At 40.6% G+C, this 18,677-nt stretch overlaps 2 protein-coding genes and 1 non-coding gene across 6 annotated transcripts; 1 reads left to right on the forward strand and 2 right to left on the reverse strand.

Annotated features, from left to right (window-relative positions):
* Window positions 1-139: 139 nt before the first annotated feature.
* On the forward strand, window positions 140-6,185 carry tmem179ba (transmembrane protein 179Ba). Its single transcript, XM_049569052.1, has 6 exons — window positions 140-330; window positions 837-954; window positions 1,969-2,165; window positions 3,610-3,747; window positions 4,127-4,205; window positions 4,895-6,185. Exons 2-6 carry the CDS (start codon window positions 859-861, stop codon window positions 5,093-5,095), a joined length of 711 nt encoding a protein of 236 aa, XP_049425009.1. The 5' UTR covers window positions 140-330; window positions 837-858; the 3' UTR covers window positions 5,096-6,185.
* Window positions 5,294-5,375, reverse strand: trnas-gcu (transfer RNA serine (anticodon GCU)). Its single transcript has one exon. It is a non-coding gene; the product is annotated as a tRNA-Ser (tRNA).
* A 5,423-nt stretch (window positions 6,186-11,608) lies between the features above and the next one.
* On the reverse strand, window positions 11,609-17,307 carry brms1 (BRMS1 transcriptional repressor and anoikis regulator). Of its 4 annotated transcripts, none has more exons than XM_049568130.1 (11): window positions 17,185-17,307; window positions 16,367-16,425; window positions 14,409-14,624; window positions 14,230-14,320; window positions 14,022-14,149; window positions 13,208-13,287; window positions 12,643-12,739; window positions 12,412-12,501; window positions 12,213-12,277; window positions 11,983-12,022; window positions 11,609-11,887 (listed from the first exon to the last, which is right to left on the reverse strand). In XM_049568130.1, the coding sequence occupies exons 3-11, from the start codon at window positions 14,581-14,583 to the stop codon at window positions 11,880-11,882; spliced, it is 774 nt and encodes a 257-aa protein (XP_049424087.1). In that variant the 5' UTR covers window positions 14,584-14,624; window positions 16,367-16,425; window positions 17,185-17,307; the 3' UTR covers window positions 11,609-11,879. The 4 variants fall into 4 exon arrangements, with proteins under 4 accessions (XP_049424087.1, XP_049424088.1, XP_049424090.1 ...); XM_049568131.1 differs by having other exon boundaries at window positions 14,409-14,628; XM_049568133.1 differs by lacking the exon at window positions 16,367-16,425 and having other exon boundaries at window positions 14,409-14,628; window positions 17,185-17,305.
* Window positions 17,308-18,677: the final 1,370 nt, after the last annotated feature.

Consider the following 18,677-nt stretch of genomic DNA (forward strand, 5'->3'; position numbering starts at 1 on the left):
TCTGTTTCCCACAGCTTTAAGTTTATCTTTCTGGGTCAGGATCAGTTGAAACCAGCTGCTGACCCGAGGAAAATTGCTCTGTATGACAACCAGTGTTGAAACTCCCCAACCCGTCAGTGTGACAAATATACGATTTTTACGCATTCTGCTGGAGCTCAAAAGAAACTCCACTGAATCTAAAACCTGGAGGGAATCGTAAAGGGTGGATTGTCGCTTCGAGCAGCTGGACTGTAGGGACGCAAAAACAGCCAAAAATAACGCCGGAAATTAAATACTCTTATCTTCAAAATTTAAGCGTGGCATTTCATACACTGCATTAGGAACAGGCAGGTGAGTAGTGCGAGTCAAATGGCTTCATCTGGCTTTATTAACAGAATTTTGAATAATGTTTTTCAGTCTTTTCATAGCCTAATACAACAACTTTCAAGACAATAAGATTGAAAGATTTTGTTTTGGATATCACATCTTTATGACTGTCTGTTTGCTCCTCAAGGATATTCAGTTACACAGTGATAAACGAAACGACTGCTAAAATACGGCCTTAAACTCCAGTCAGTCATGCAATGAAAAACATTTAATTGAATTAACTGTGTAGAATATTTTCTGGCATATCGTGAACATTTAATTGGAAATTTTAATTGATTTATCCACTTGTGTTTGACACCAGCCCGCCCTGTTTCTACTGCGCACTCTTCAAGACATGCTAATTATTTCCCCCTTACAAGCTCAAGTCAATTAACGTTTTATCGCTTTTATCATCCAAGATTTTACTTTGAAGGATCATACCGGAAGTTATTTATCTAACTGTGGCTGCCTTTACGCTGGTGTCCTCCCAGACAGGAACCTGGCCGCAGGACGATGGCGTTAACGGGGCTGCTGCTGCTGGAGTTGGGTCTGTACGCCTGCTGCTTCGTCTGTGGGATTGTTGCCGCCGCATCCGTCACCATAGTCCAGGTGACTTCATCCATACATTAATAAACCAAACTAATCCTTAAACTTCTTTTATCTCCATCCTCTTCCGGGTAGACTCACTTTTTCAGTGCGCGCGTGAGTTCCAGAACGTGAAAACGGGCAGTGAAAACGGAAAAAATAACAACATAGAGGCTGTATTTGTGCCATTTATTTTACTGTATTCAAAGTTAATTATGTTTTCGATATATCTCGGTTCTAAAATGAACACAGTACGCTACTTTTGGGGGCCAAAACAAATGTTAATCCCTTTTTACGCTCGTGCGCATCTTTACATATTTCTGTAGGCTAAATGTTACGTAGGCTGTTAGTAATGGGGCGAGAGCAGCTAAAAAAAAAAAGACGCGCTTTCACTGTCTTCTGATTTCCTGCTAACTGTGAGTGTTGTAGGAAGTCTCAGACACATCTTTATATTATATCTGTGTTTTTAGGCTAGTTCCTACATCACAATGTGTTGTTTCCTAAAGGGAACTACTTTCCTTATCAAAAACACTAAAGAAAATTACGAAAACTCTCTTATCATCAGCACGCGCAGTATTGTATCACTGTGTGTCCAATTTATTCCACTTAATTTAATGAGCTGCACTCATTTCACGCTTCTAGCTAAAGGCACAGTGAAGAATAACATTTATTTTGAGGCTTAACATCCCTTTAACTCCACTTTCTCTATCAGGAAATACATGAGCGTGTGAAAATGCGCGTGCACCTAATTGTTTTGATGTGCGTGCGCGCGGGGGTAATAACAGAGTCATGTGTCCAGATACTGTTCTCATCATGTGACCAGATGGTCCTCGTGCCCAATTATTCTCTCCACTCTTTTATAGAAGTCAGATGCTGCACTTGATGTGTGTTGTATTTTGTTGGTGCAGTTACAGCAATGTGACAAAATGGAAGTCACGGGAACAATGTGATTAAACTGAGACTGTTGAATGAAACAAAATGACAGAAAAGAAACAATAGAAGTACAAAAATAAAATTTAAAATCTCTTTATCTCTCAGGGTAATTTTGGAGGTCGGTGCATGCTGTATGGACTCGTCAACTACAATGCTACAGCAAGCCTCATTGATATCAAGTCCTCCAGCTCCTCCTCTCTATGCTACTTTGTGTCAGCCATATCAGTCCTGGTGGCAGTGTTGTGTTTCTCACTGTCTCTGTACTGGCTGTACTCCTTCTGCATCGAGGGGGAAATCAAAAGGTAATTGCACATGTGTTTGTGTATGGCATCAGAAACCACTAGCTCTCAGTGCCCTGATAGAGGAAACAGCCATTGTTTGTGAGTTCCTCTGTCTTTCTGTTGAATTTTGTTGCTTACTCTGTTGGAATCCTTAAAGCAGGGCCAAACCTTGTGTGACCCAACCGTTAGGAGACATTTGTAGAAACTCACCAGCTAAACCAACTTCAAACAAAAATCAATGAGCAGGGAATGACTGAGTGCCTTTTTAGGTGCAGCACGGGGGAAAGTGAACATACTATGTCTTTTTACGACTTTTTTATATTATTGTTTATGACATACCAACTCTTTATGAAAACTATAACAGTGATATAGCCTACATAACACTCATATTACATTTTAGTTTTACACTTTTAATACATTTGAAAGTAATGAAACAGAGAGACAGTACAGTTTTTGACAGTGATTGTACCTACTGCCCACAGCTGTTGAGCAAAAGCTGGTATGGCAACACCACTTGAGCAAACCACACGCAAAACAGATTATTTTGGACATTGGTGCATGCTTGCCTGTTGTAGCGTTGCAATTTTTTTTCCTTTATATTTTTTATCACTATATTGGGGGGGCTTGGTCCTTTGTTAAAATGGGTTGACTAAAACTGAAACTTCTGTAACTCTGTAATCATCTTATATTTGAACTTTACTATTTGCCAACTAAGTGAACGCAAATGTTACACAGCTTGTAACAATCTTAATTGATCACACAAGAAACTTTTAAGTGATAAAAGCTGATATAAATTCAAAAAATTGGCACTAGTCAATGTTTCCACTCAAAATCGAGGGCAAAATGAATATCATGTATTAAAGCTGATACTAATATCCCATACAGTATTTTCCCACCCATAACAGCCATCTCAGCCAGGCATGTGTAAAAGCATTTTACTATAAATGCATATACAGAAACTGTGCAACTGCACGAAAACAGAAGTGTCACAATTCTCGTAATAGCACAACTGGCCCAACCGGACTTACAGTATGCTTGTTTTAACTTCTACTAATCAGCCATTACACTGTCCGTCCCTACTCCAGAGTTGTATCCTTGTTAGCATGAAACAATGAAACAACGTCAACCCACACTTTTAAACTTATTTTGGGTGCGTCAGCAGGATGGTTTAATTAGGTTTTGCTACAAGTTTTACAGACTGAATGGCCTCTCTGACACTGGTCTAACAGTTCAGGCTGCAAAACGGGCAAGGATGGAAAAACAAACATGGAGCAGAAATCAAAACCTGATCACAGAGGACATGCCATTGTAACATAGTCACATGTTACACACAGTAGCTTGACGTCATTTCCTCATTTGTTCAGAGGTTGAGATAACACTTTATTCTTCCATTTCTGTTTTCCATCGCTTCAGAGAACGCGCACCGCCGTTCTCACCCTCGTTCTGTTTACTCTGTTCTCCACAGGGAGCGCTTGGGGATGAACCTGATTATAGCTGCGAGTGGCTTCTTCCTGTTCTTCCTGCTCATCTCGGGGTGCATGTTGAAGATCGGACGCGACTCGCTCTGCAAGTCGGTCATAGAGAGCGTTCCCAACATCACAAGGTAGCACAGGCACACACACACACACACACACTCATACACTCCTCGCAGTGCGACCGCAACATGCACAGGCTTGTCCACACTAAGTCAGAAATGAAAGTCAACACAACATTTGAAACCCAGTGAGCTTTACCCTCATGCTTGCTTGCTTTTTCGTTTTGTACTCAGAACTGTTTTACTGTCTTTATCTCTTTTTTACAGCCTTATAATTATACTTACTGTATAACTTTTAAGCCTAAGTGATCATGTTTGATATTTCGTGATGATTTTGAAGGAACTTTGGCAGCCAGTTAGCTAACACCTATTTGATAGGACACAAATGTTGGTTTGAAATGTTATGATCAGTAACTTTCGAACATGCAATCTATTTCTGTCTCTGAAGATGTGAAGATGCCCAGGCCAAGAATTGGGTCAGTCCACTTAAAGGGGAAAGGTTCTACAACAGTCTATATAAAGCTGAGGTCAGTAGGCTTCCTTTGTTGCTTTTTATGGGTACAGAACCAGTTCTTGTAACTCTTTGCATTATGTTATACTACATGTTATATACCCCAAATGTTCCTTTTAATAATATACAGCAAAAAAGAGCTATGAGTTGCAGTATGGTCATTGTTCTTCAGTTTAATGAATGGAAGAGTTGCCTAACATCTGCGGGAATAAGAGAGTTTAAAAGAAAAGTGATCAGAGAGCTAGTTTTTACAAGATGTGTGAATGAATTGGACACAGCTTATAAAGCTGCTTATGTTAAGCGATTGATTCAGTCAGCACTAATTCTTTAAACAGCTATGAAGAACCACTAGTGCAGGGATATTCAGCTTGCTCTGCCCGGGGGCCACTTTTGCAAAATGACAGGAGACAAGGAGCCCGTTAATAAACTGTTAATTGCTGTCCTCACTCATCTTTGCCAAGAGGCAAATCCAGCTGCAGCAGCCCTGCACAGGTCAGGTGTACACAGGGTTGTTTCTAGTATTTAAGGACATTCAGGGCTTAGCAGGGACTATTATGGGGGCGGGGGGAATACTTTTTCAAATGAAAGTTGGCACCTTATTTACATCCAAAGAACAAAAAAATGGGTAAAAAAAAAACTGTTCAGATTCAGATGAAAGAGCTTCAAGTCCATCTTGTGTGTCATGTTTCATCTCCTCCTCCTCAGACGGCAGTGTGGGTCAACTTCTTCTTCTGGCTTATCATCGGGGTTCTGGTGCTCGTCCAGAGGCGTCAGAGCTCAGGGTCAAAGTTGATTCCAGGAGGGTATGGAGGGTACGGTGGGCCGGCCGGGGGGCTTTTTGGTGACGCGGGGGTGACGGCTGCAGAGACAGAGCCATTTTTCAACCGTCCCGCAAGACCACAGTGAGGACAGGCATGGAAGATGACTTACAGAAACACATACATTAGCACAACATGATTATGTGGGAGTAGATGTGGAAAACAGGTAGACGCATTCAGTGTTATTCTGTTTGAGGAATTCCAGTGAACATATTTGTCACAGTTATTTATTGTGTTTAACTTTATTTGCTCCTGAGCGTTGTGATACAATAGAAGCATTGCACGTCGACGAGGATGGGATTCGAACCCACGCGTGCAGAGCACAATGGATTAGCAGTCCATCGCCTTAACCACTCGGCCACCTCGTCAAGCTGGTATGCCTCACTAAAACTGTCAGGGTGTATCTGCCACAGACTGAGCATATAATCCAAAGTTTTAACTGCTGATAAGAACATTTACCTGTTTCCCACATGTACTCACAAAAGCCACTTCAAATGTCTGACCACTGGATCACACAGAAATATATCTATTTGTTTACATAACAAGAAGCAGGAGAATTTTTATTGCAGGCATTCATTTTTTATATCAGTGTGCTACAATTTTGTATTTTTGATTTGACTGGCAGATGTGTCCTATGTTAAAAACATTTTCACTCATTTTATAAATATTAACACAGCCCTCAAAAGCCTAAAGTCATTTTTTTTTTTGAAAAGTTCCACTCTGTGCCCACTAATTTTATTTCTATAAGTTGCCTCTGTTCTTTATTTATAATTAATTATTTTATGTGACATTGAGGCTGATTGTCACTTCTGTTCATTTTGTCTGGAAATGTTTGCCATGTGATCTCGGATAGTTCAGTCTGTCACACTATGTGAACATAACCACTGCTTATACAAAGACTTGCTATGGCTCAAAACAGCCACAGCAACACTATATTAAATTATGCAACACATAAATGGATTTTTACTTTTAGGTATGATATTTGCTCCCACCATAACTTTTACATCTAATATCCTGTCTAGGTGCTCATCAACAGTGATACTGTGTTTGGGATATTGCACCTTAGGAGTATATGTACCTTAAACGCCTGTATGTCAAGATGTCAGCCACTTGGTTTGTAGTGATGACACATGGTGTGCTCCTTTTTGAACCAATAAACCAAAGAGTTAAAACACAAAGACCCAAATGTGTGTACTGCAAATGTTTTTCAATGGGAATGGAGACATGGAGACAGATATGATGAACTGTGTCTCCCTCTGCTGGTTCCTAACAAGTTAGGAATTACTTGTACCAGGGATACATGGGTGTTAAACTGAGTATATTTTGTGTCAATTCATGCTCCTCCATTGCAATTAAGCTTTATTTTGGCCATCCAATTCAAGTACTAATCAGCAGGGATAGATTCAAGACAAAACAGCGCATTTCCTCCAGAAGAAATTAGCACAAAGCATACTTCCTGTTGCCTTTTTCCCTTCCATCAGAAGCCTGTTTCTGCTACAGCCTCACAAAACCAATAGGTCCCACCAGTTTATTAATTTTGCCCAGGACAGCTAACCCCAACAAACCACTGCTTGGCTGTGATATTCATCAGTGATTAGCACCCTATCACCAATCTTACCAAACCCAAGACTGGTCTATATCAGAAAACCCCAAAATAAATTCAGACCTTTATTTATATTGGTAATAATCTAAATGCACCATGAAAAATGCATTCACTTGTTAATCTGTGCACAGGCAGTGAAGTAAAACATACTGTAGCTGCATACTGACAAATATTTAATCAATATTCAACCATCAGACTCGGGAGATTTCTTAAAAAATTGAACGAGGTGTGACTGAGCGAGTTCCCAGCAGTCACCTGACAGATCAGAATAGACAGCTTACTCCTGCTATTACAACATGACTCCTGCTCCTTCCTTAAATGTCTAATCTCTGTGGATTACCTGACCTCACTTGAGCCCTGAGGTAGAAGATAATAATCACTGGAGGGAGAGAGGGAGAGACAGGATTGGAAAGAAGGAGACACATGGAGACAGAAAACGGAGATAAAACAATATAGGGAAGACATACTGGCACACTGGAGGAAGAACTTCACTTGGTCTGTAAGTCAACTTCCAAAAGCTACTTCCACAATCTACATCTAAATTAGAATCCAAACCTGGAGTTACTGTATGTTTTTTCTTAAATATGCACAGGAAGTCTAAAGGACAACTATAAAAGAGAGAGAACGCTGGAGAACATCGAGGACTGTCTTGAACTCGAGTCCCAGAAGAAGACCACAAAGGTTGTGATTAATTTGACTTTGGAGCCTCTGGTAAGACCTTTTCACACCTATTTGGCTGTTCTATTGATCTACTGATTTAAAATGAGCTGTGTGGATGCAAACATGTCCGAGAGGAAAAAATAAGAGTAAATTAAATGAGAAGATAAAAAGAGACTGATGGAAGAACAGGGATAAAAGAGGAATACAGAGAAGAGCAGCAGTGGCCACTGTAGCCTGAGCTAAGCCATGATAAGCCTCTTTAAGCTACTTCACTCTCCACAGATCAAATGTTCTGTTTAAAACCTGTTGATCTGTGAGACTTCTGACTACGAGCTATTGATTCACTTCATCTAATTTTTTTTTTGGCAGGATAGCTGTAGTTTGCTGCCAGATCAGACAAAAGAGCAGAGTCCTGAATAAAGAGCCTTCCAACTGGACAAAAAGACTCTTTTCAAGCATCTGTCTGCTTAAATGTCCTTCAGCTAATCAGTGTACAATGTCTAGCTCGTGTTTTGACCTCTGACCTCCATCCCCTCCCTCTATCTTTGCACAGAACATGTCTCTGAACCAGTGTGAATCAGTGGCAGTGAGCGTGGAGTCCCTTCTCACTGACGCCAAGAGGATGCAGATGCAGTGCCGTGAACGCAGTGAGCAGCTCTCCATAGCTGCCACGCAGCTGAGGGTGGAGTCGGCCGCCCTGAGGGAGCAGTGCGAGTCCACCCAGCTCGACATGGCACGAATCCGCCGGCAGCTGGACGAGCTGATGGATACCAAAGCCGCCTTTGAGGCTAGGGAGAGGCAGGCGCGTAAACTCAGCAAGCATCTGTGAGGGGAATGAGGAAGAGAGGGATGGTGATGGTGATGGTGAACACTGGATTTGCACTACAGGTGGAAAGTGGGGGTGAGGAGGTGAGAAGAAGGGGTTTCAGTCTAGAAACTCTGAGGGGAGGGGGAGAAATGGATGAGGGAGGCAAGGAAGACAGAGAGAGAGAAGGAAGGGAAAAGATGCCCAGTGATGGGAGTCAGAGAAAGAAAGAAAGAAAGAAAGAAAAAAGCACTTTATCAATACTGACAGCTCTTTCTTGTTCCTATTGGCTGTGGCTGCTATGTAAAATGTGAATACGCACAAGAACTTGATCCCTCTCCTCTTTCCCACTTTTCATGTCAAATAAACACTGTCCAAATACACTCTTGTCTCTTTCTGTCCTTGAACATATCCCCTCCTCATTAAGCTTGATTTAAACTCAACACTATCATTAGGCATGTGAGGTAAGTGGCTTAAAGTTGATAAAGAGCAACCGATGTCTGTTGAGGAATGACATCATGAACTAAATGAGATAAGTTTTTTTCCCAACATTTAACCTGGTATCCCTGAATGCCTCACATTGCTCCCTGATTTTGTTCCCATGGAAACAGGGAGCCAGAAACTGTTGAGCACAGACTGCTAGCTAGCTGTAGCAGCTATAAAGATAAAAACAAAGGGAGCAAATAGGTTAATTAATATTTAATCTGTTAAAGAATGACAATTAAAAATGTTCAAATATCCAACTGATGGAATAAACATTAACTTAACTGACCCTTTATTAAACAAAACTGATGTACTTTTATCATTGCACGCAGGACCTGAAAAGCAAACAGCATCTTTGTTGACAAGTAAACAGTAACTTGTACTTTGAGTAATTTATTAACCAGGTACTTTTTACTTTTGCTTGAGTAGGTTTCTCAAATAGTACCTTTGATGTTTACTTGAGTCTTCTTTTTTAAAGTAAATGTAATTTTACTTGAGTATAGAGTTTCAGTACTCTACTTACCACTGGAGACAACTACAACTGCAGCTACTGCAAGCCCAGCTTCAGGTATCTGTCTCAACTATAGCTACACCAGTTCTCTCATACAGGAGAGAAACCACACCTGTGGAACCTGTGAGCAAAAAGCTTTCCAGTCTCGGCACCTGGTGCAGCAACAGTACACTCACTCTTTAGAAAGAGAATTACTTTATTCATCTCCTTGGGGGAAATAGAAACCAAGTGAAACCTCACCTGTGCAGCCAGAATGGGAAGTACTTCTACAGAGCTGACTGTTTGTCAAGCAATCCCAATCCCCTAATCACATTAAGGGGGGACCTGCAGCTGAAGCTTTACTTCACAGAGATGAAATTCCACTAAAATGTTCCCATGGTAGAGACACGCTAAAGACGTGATTAGAGTAGCAAAAGCTACACCTGGGCTACACAAACTGTACACAACTGTGCTGGGCATGTAGTGTACAGTGGGTTTTTAAGAGTTGCTATACAGTAAACAGCTGCCTGCTGTGGCGGAAAACAGAGTTGGTCAGAGCTGTGGGAGTGAACCAAGAAAGTAAAAGGTATCCTGTGCAGTATTTGACGGGTGGAAGTAACAAATTATATTTTCACTTGTTACAATTAATCAATCAGCCAAACTTTATTTGTACAGCACCTTTCATACAGGTAAATGCAGTTCAGAGTGCTTCACAGATGATTGAAGTTGATTCGTTACAGTAACAAAGTTGTGTTTTTCTGTGTACCTGTGCTTTTCTGAGTATTTTTACAAACTAGTTTTTCAGTACTTTTTTTTTTTATCACCAGTCACATCCAAGTAAAGCAAAGGTCTGGTGACACTGACCTCAGCTGACACTCCACAAGTGATTTGTTTAAATGTGATAGTTCACTGTCCGATATCAGGAAGTGCAGAACAACAGTAGCACCTGCACACTAAAAATGACCCATTTCACACATGATATATTACCTCAGTAAGTAATTTCCTCATGAGTTTGCTGATATCAGTCACTAGTTTCAAGTCTGCCCCAAGACAGCACTATGTTTATTTTGTAAAGTATGGTCCCATTTAGAATAATATAGACAATAAAGCAGGATATGCTTTAGAGCAGGGGAGTCAAACATATGGCCTGGGGACCAGAACAGGCCTGCCAAAGGGTCCAGTCTGGCTCAACAGATGACTTTGTGCACCAACACTGATGCACTTGTGAGGACTAAGAAGATCCAGGAGCAGTTTAAACAGTCAGCAGATACTTGGTTCAGAGGCTTTTCCACCCTGACTAGAATACAGATGAAAATACTGTGCAAAATATTGTCAACCAGCAGCTTCAGTATAACAGAATCTGCATCAGACTTCTATCTTCAAACAAAATGGGTGGAACCTTTTGGTAAGGCACTGACAAAACTTCTGGGGCCGTATTCACAAACGGTCTTAGAAAACTCTTAGAGAGCTCCTAACTTAGCCTAAACATTTTTAGTAAGGAATCTAAGAGGCCGTTTACACGTACACGGTGATTTTGATAAACGGAGACATCTTCCTTCGTTTGTGCCCTTCGTTTACATGCAAACGGAGATTTCTCCTCTGAAAACGAGTCTTTCTAAAAACTCCGGCCAGAGTGGAGATTTTGGAAAACTCCGGTTGCGCGTTTGCATGTAAACTGAGATAAACGGAGTTATGGGCAGCCGACGTCACAGTATGCGCTGTAACTTGCGCCTGTGTCAAAAGTGCGACCTATGTTGCTATGGTGACAATGGATACATGGAAGGTTTGAGCTTCTCGTTACACTGCCACCTACAGGTTTGGCGTGCTCTTGTGTATATATACACGGGTAAGTGTAAACAAAGATCTTTTTGTAAACGGAGACGGTGAAATGTCCGTTTATGAAAATAGCCGGCAACGTGTAAACGGCCTCTTAGCTTAGGAGTGATTTAGGAAAGTTCTCAGAGCAACTCTTACTAAGGAAGGGACAGAAACTTTTACGTTAGTGAGGAGGTGTGGTTGACCCTGTTGCTAGGTGTGACACATTCTTTTAACAGGTGTGATTGGTTGTCACAGACACACCCTTTTGTGAGCCTGCAAGGTGTCGACACCCAGTGGAAATTAAATGATCCATCATTTTCTCCTCTGCTTAAGAAACTCTTAAGCCTCTAAAAAGTCCTCTTCCTTACTTCTAAGTTTTTCACCTTAGGAGCTCTTTTAAGGTCTAAAATTTTCTGTGAATAACTTTATAAGGACCTTGTCTTAACTTTAAGGGGAAATTCTAAGACAACATCCCAACTCTGTAGAACTTTTTTAGAATTTCCTCACTTGGAGCAACTCTTTGTGCTAGTAAGTTTTGTGAATATGGTGCCTGGTGTGTGATGTTCCACTAATCATGTATACATTGACATTTATATAAGTAAATTTACATCATGGAGTTTATTTTGGAAAATATTACAGTTGCCTAAAGAAACATTTTCATCCTTTCACAAAAGCCTGAATTTGTGTGTGTGTGCACTCATAAACACCTGAGAAGGAACTGATCGCACAAACAAGCAAACCCTTGTGTCACAAAAGATTAAAATTTTAATCACCATTATAAATCATTCTATAAATACATAGTCGCCATATCATTAAGAACTTATTTTAAATAGCAATAGATAATAAACAAGCAATAGGGAGGTTGGTCGCCGGGGTCAAGGGTGCAGGAAAAACAACAACACAGTAATCTTCTGGGTGATGCAGTGGGGACTGTTAGTGGAAGTAGCTGGGAATGTGTGTGTGTGAGAAGTTTGGTTTCTTTGCCATTGGTCTTCGGTAAGATCTTCCTACTATCACCGCTCTGAAAGACAAAATGAGAATGGGTTACAGAGAAAATCTCCCAGTAAGTAAACAGTAAGGTGTTTGTACATGCAAACAGGTGACAGGTAGACTTACTTTCAACTTTCTTTTTTAGTGGCGACAGTGCTGCTTTTGCCTGAAATGCACACAGAGAAATCACACATTTAGCTGGTTTATTTGTTGGAGTGTGTATGTAGTGTAGCATTGTGACTATCAGTTACTTATTCATTGTAATTTAGTGTAATGTCAACACTGAAATGATAGTGTAGCGCAACAGCTGAGACACGTGGGAGCTGAAATGGAGACATAGCTAGTCATTTTTTTACCTTCTTGATAGCAGTCCAGTCTTCAAGGATGTCAATGTCTCTCAACATGTAGACGATGAAAGGCCCTGTGAGACAGAGAGGGAGTACTGAAGTGAACCGTACCGAACTGCTTGGTGGAAACGGGGCTTAAATGTTTTTGAATGAAAGGTAAAAGGGGATGTTGAGGTAGGGGGGAGCGCAGAAAAAGGGGAAGGTTTACCTGAAACCAGAGCTACTTTCTTTTTCCTCTCCGACCGACCCAGCAGGTTCTTCCTTTTACACTTCTTGCCCCTCATCTCATCGCTCCACTCTGGAATTAAATACAGCATTTATTACATAACTTGCCTCACTGTTCAGATTCATTTCTTAACAATGGCAGCAAAAGTACAGTAGATTTATGGTGTTCTTCACATCAGCAAGACTAATAATGATAATGACATCTTAGCTGTACCTGAGGTGAGGTCTATATTCTGCCTGTCCTCCTCCAGTCTTCTTATCTTTTCCAGCAGTTCAGTCTTCATGGTATCGAACAGCATCATCCGCTCACTCTGTACCACACATACAGTACAAATACACAAACACAGTTTTAGTAATGTGTTAATTTTGCTCAGTGACAATGGCTAATGTGTACCAGTGTCCCTATGCAGTGTACAGCAAGGGTGTCCAAACTTTTTAATGGAAGCCAGATTAGATCATTTGAATACTTGGGGGCCAGCTGCTGCTTGCATCATATGGTTCATTTTTAATCATTGCTAGGTAACCAGATGTTTACTTGTTTACTGTGTGTGTATGAAAACACATTAGTTCTGCCCACGTGCATGCCTACAATCTATATGATAGTCCTGTCATCATGAGGTGAAGGGAAAAAAAATGCAATTTAGCTAGCTTGATTAACCAATTTCCATACAGCCTCGTATATTTTGAAACAGCAGCCATTTAAAATCCACCTGCAGGTCACAATTGGCCACCGGGCCAGACTTTGAACATGCCTGCTGTACAGTATGTTTGTTAATTACCTCGAGGTGCTGCTTTGCTCCTTGTTGTTCACACTCGTACTTGTGCTTGATCACCTGCAGACACAGCTCTTTGTACACTCCTTCAGACAGAGACAGAGAGAGGATGTTTAAGACAGAAAGTGGATATTTATAGATTTTTTTGTGGTTTTAGTTGCTTTTAGAAGTTGACAGAAACAAACACAGCCTGACCTTTATGATACTAGCATCATTTAACGCCCACTCACTAATCAAAGCAAAGACCAAACACAGACCATTTCTATATGAACACAGCTAAAGAAACTATAATGGGCAGAATACAACAAGACATTGCTGTAGGTGTAGGAGTAAGAAATTCCCTTTAAAGTGCCCTTACATAGCATTTGAAATCAATCAAATCATACTTTAGGCTACAATCACCCTCCAGTCCGCAGATTATATTTAGCACAGGGGGTCTTCTGGAGTCCCATCAAGCTGCCTGAGACATTGATGTTTGTCAAATAGCCCGACCTAGTGGTCAGAAGCTATATCATGCTACGTTAGACTTGAGAAAACACATACACCTTGTAAAAGATGTAAAGTCCAGTTTGTGTGCTGGAAAATGTATGACAAAAGTAATACAATGCAAACTGTAACAGATCTCCTGTTAAATTTTTCAGGTCTGTTTGGGATGCATATTGTGTGCAGGTGACATTCATCCAAAAAAGTCACACATTAGCTATAAATTTGAACATCATTCCACTGTGGTTAAAGGAAACTGTAGTGTACGCCATGAGATACAAGCTCGGGCTGTTCAAAATCTGAGCATGTCGGGTTCCGTGTGTGTGTTTTCACTTACCAGCTACTTGTGTCCGTATCTGCATGCTGTCCTGTAGTGCAATCAGTGGTTCTCTGTATTCTCCAGCCTTCCCTGTCAGCACCTCGTCCAGCTTCACTTTCACTTGGTTCTGCCGCTCCCGAAACAACCTGCAGTTACACGGTGCAGTCAGTCTTTCCTTCTTTTTTTCTGCTTTTCTTCATACTACTGAGATTATGTTTCAACTTACGTCTCTTTCAGCTCATGAAACTGTTTTTCCAGATCCATCATCTCATCAATACATTCTCCTCTCCTTCGCTCACAGTCTTCATCGTCCATCTCTTCACGAAGGAGACAAGACACAAACAGTAAAAAACAGAGACATTGTATCTAATCAGGCAACAATTCCGCAAAGCTCTTGGATTTTACCCGAACTCTCCTCTTCTTCCTCCTCTTCCTCATCTTCACTATCATCCAAGTCGCTCTCCCTCTCTTCTGTGCTCTCCTCCATGGTCTCCTCTCCTCCTGCACCTCCACCATCCTCTCTTGGTTTCTCCACCACTCCGTTGGCCTCAGGGAGCTGTACCTCTCCTGCTGCCTCCATCTCGTCCTCCGGCACCGTCACAGGTGGTTGGGTGGACAGGCCTGGCTTTGAAACATGTAGACACACATTAACTATACCACAAAGGTAAAGGTTTATAAGTCAGCCAAATCTTGATCTTTCTCTTGCTGAGCTATTCCATTGATTATTGAATATCACATAGTACAAAAAATGTTTACCATTAGTAAATATTCTAATTAAGATCGCTTGATTACATTTATTATTTTTCTTGATAATTTTAGTTATTTTAAACAACCCTCCCAAATGCTTAAACTCAGATTTGTGATGTCATCAAATATAAAGTCTGGAGCTGCTCCACAGACTACAAATTGGGAAAGATGTTATAGAGGGGAATGTTCTGAGTATATGAGTACATCACCTGCACATAAGATAATTTTATGCGTTATGTTATTGGTGCGGATACCTGTAATGTTGCTGTTTTGACATAATGCTGCTCCTAATAGTTAAATAAGAAGTGCAAACAGTGAGGGTGAGAGTGGACATCCTTGTCTGGTGCCTCTACAGAGTGTGACACTTTGTGAAATGAGGTTGTTAGTCATAACTGCTGCCCTTGGAGTGTTGTAGAATGTTGTGATCCATTAAATAAATGATTATTAAAAGTCTGCCTTTAATAAATTCTGTTTGGTCTGGGTGAACGAGGGATGAGATAACTGATTCAAGTCAGGTTGCCAGTGCTTTGCTGATGATTTTGATATCTGTGTTAATCAGGGAAATGGGTCTGAGACTAGTACAATGAGTAGGGTCCTTATTTGTTTTAAGCAGTAGAGAAATCAGTACTGTGTTCATATGATATGGGATGGATTTGTTTTTTTAATCTCATCTGTCATTCTGGTGAACAGTGGTGATAGTGTTTGCCAAAAGTGTTGGCTTGAATGTGAGCATGAATGGGTGTCTGTCTCTCTATGTGTCAACCCTGTGACAGTCTGGCGACCTGTCCAGGGTGTACGTCACTTCTCGCCCAGTATCAGTTGGCATACACTCCAGCCCCCGGCGACCCTGTACCAGGATACGCAGTTACAGATACTGAATTAATAAATGAATGGATATAAAAAGAAAACACACATTCTGTGGGTCCACAAAATCAGTCTCTTATTCATTGTCCATGGGGCAGCTCCAGTCTTTATACTTGATGACATCACAAGTTTGACACTTACTTCTCTGGTTTCAAGCTGAGAGAGAGAGTAGCTCATGTTCACAAAAACTGATTGAACTTTCCATGGAAATAACATATTGAAATTCTTAATTTAGGTAATGTTCCCCTTAAAGAATGAAGAAAGGCGTCTTTGCTGATTTAAAAAAAAAAATTAAACACCATTTTGTTTTGGATGTCCTTATTTAAAATATACATATAAACACACATATAAAATAGCTGCATGAGGAAGTATTGCCATTTATATCACAGTTGCAATACTTGTAAAATAGAACAATGTATGTGTCCACTACTGGAGAAATGCAGTGGGAGCCTAGATTTAAAATAGCTATTTTAGGTTCTTCTTCTTCTGTACACAGAGCAAATTTAAATGAAATGCAACCGTCTTTACCGACAATGTTGATTTCCTTGATTTCACGACTACTACTTACTCAATATGGGTGACACTGGTAAATGACAACACTGCAGCTGGGTGGCAATAATAGTAACCAATGCCACATGAAAGCACACAGAAAGCAGACAGAGGGGAAAACATATTCCCATGTTGGTCTGTTCTCGTTTTATTTGTGACTTGTAGCTTGTTGTGCAGACAGACATTAATGTGAATATACGTACAGTGGAAAGCCCGCGGGACACCGAGCTACCGTGTGGCTTCCGTATCTCTGTCAAGTCAGCTGGAAAAGAACACAGCACACGACCGGAAGTTACCCGACTTTGTTTGATGAAATGCAAAAGAATAAGCAAAACATATTTTACCTTACACAACGTTGGTGACGCTCTATGTAAAATAATTAAAAAGCTGAAAATACAAACTGTTTATTTTCTCCGAGATGTTGCTACACTCATTTACAGGGCTTTTATTTTTGATACCTTACCGGATGACTCATTTTAATCTGCGCACTTGACCACTGGCAGCTTCCGTGATGTCATACAGTAAGACGGTGAACGTTATGAACCCGTCGGTGTATTTACACCAAACTAACGTCCTGAGCTGAGCCTGAAGCCATTTATCCTGTCAGTACATTCACATACAACCCCCAAGAAATTAACCGAGACTCGTTGTTGCGTTTTCATGTCAAATTAGCGGCAAATAAAGCCCAGTGAAGTCAAGTGCAACACTAGCTAACAATTGAACCCGCACAGCGAGGGAATGACTGCTCATCACATCACACTGTCACAATGTTTAAGTTTATTCAATGGCAGGTATTTTCTCTGCGTGTAGTTGGATGTTAACAATATAATACGCGTTTAAGTGCCATTATGTACGCTGAGGCATCACCAGAGTAGCTTTCACACTGACCCTCTCCTCCAACTGTACACGGATTAATAAGTAACGTTATCCGTCCATGCAGACAGACAGGCAGGCGATGCTGTTTGTAAACACATAACGTTTCCTTTACCGGACAACACAGTGACCACAAGAGCCCGCTCACCTTCTCCTTCCGCTCTGCTGTAGAAAGTTAAAGTATCATTTGGTGTATTTCCATTTTAAAAAGTACTTCCTCCTCACTTCAATCTTCGGTTCGACACTTTGCCGGACTCTACAGCCCGTGAATTCAACCAATCAGCGCTGAGCCGGACTGTTGGAGTGGCCAATAGGAGCGACGATCCCAAAACATCGCTTGTCCAATCAAAAATGCTGAAGCGTATCTAGTAACCAATCACAGTCCACTTTGGCGCTGCAAACCACCAGAATTAGCCAGTAGAGTAGACCTTATAAAAATACCGCGCATCTTCATTTTTTTTTACATTACATTACATTTTTACAACATACATAACATTAAGATCAAAACAAAAACAAAAACAAAAATAATACATTTTAATACAAAATAAGAAATCTATCTTTCAGAGTTATTATTAATGATTGATATTTATTTATAGTGGCCAAGCTGACCTGATATTGAGGATGTGAATTAAGGCCTCTGTGATGTAACAGAGAGTTTTTCTGATCTTTTTATTCATAATATGCATGTGTAAAACACCTGTTGTGTTACATACATTTCAAGCCAAACATCAATAAAAAGATCCAACTACGGGCAGATGATGAGACAATGGGCCCCTGGGCACAGATATGCAGAGGGACCCACCACCTCTCCTACACAGGAGCAAGACTTGCAGACTTTGTGGTGGTTTTGCGTCTCTTTGTAGTTGTTCTGCATCTTTTTATAGTAGTTGTGTGTCCTTTTTTGTTGCATTGTGTGTAGTCAGTTTGTGTCTCCTTGTGGTAATTTTGTGTCTTAATGGTGTAATTTTGTGTCTCTTTGAAGTAACTTGTCTTATTTTTGTTTATGTGTGTCATTTTTCTTAGACATTTTGTGTCTCTACTTGGTTGTTTTGCCTGTTTTTTTTTTTTGTTGTTGTTGTTATTTTGTGTCTTTTTGAAGATATTTTGCATCTCTTCGTGGTTATTTTGAGTTTCTTCCTGGTTGCTAAATATTAATTTGACATCTTAAATTTTGCAAGTGAAGGCCATAGTTCCCCCTGAAACTGTGGGCCCCTTGGATCCATCCATGGATCCAAGCTGAGCCCTTAACTCCTCCTAAAGTTGTTACTCTAGCAGTCATTATATTAGCGATGTTAAGCATCATTCTTACATTGACTACCTTGTGATCAGAACATCAGACTATTCAGAGACCACTCCTGCTTCTCAGTAGGGTACAAATGTGGTGTTCGTACTGCAATTAGCCACAAGATGGCACCAACGTAATGCGAAATGTCTGGAGAGCCACACAAATGATAATGGTGGAATTCGTATCATTTGGACAATAGGCCTTTTCATGGCAGACATTTTGGCATGTCACTGCAGGAATACCACAGGTGGAGCTAATAATATTAATTATATCTGCATTCCCTTTCCTCTGATTGTGTGTCACTGACTTACAGTGACACTTAATGGAACAGAGCCAATGCTCTTTTTATGAATTAC

This window comes from Epinephelus fuscoguttatus, linkage group LG23 (assembly GCF_011397635.1).
Source record: "Epinephelus fuscoguttatus linkage group LG23, E.fuscoguttatus.final_Chr_v1".
Classification (NCBI taxonomy): domain Eukaryota; kingdom Metazoa; phylum Chordata; class Actinopteri; order Perciformes; family Serranidae; genus Epinephelus; species Epinephelus fuscoguttatus.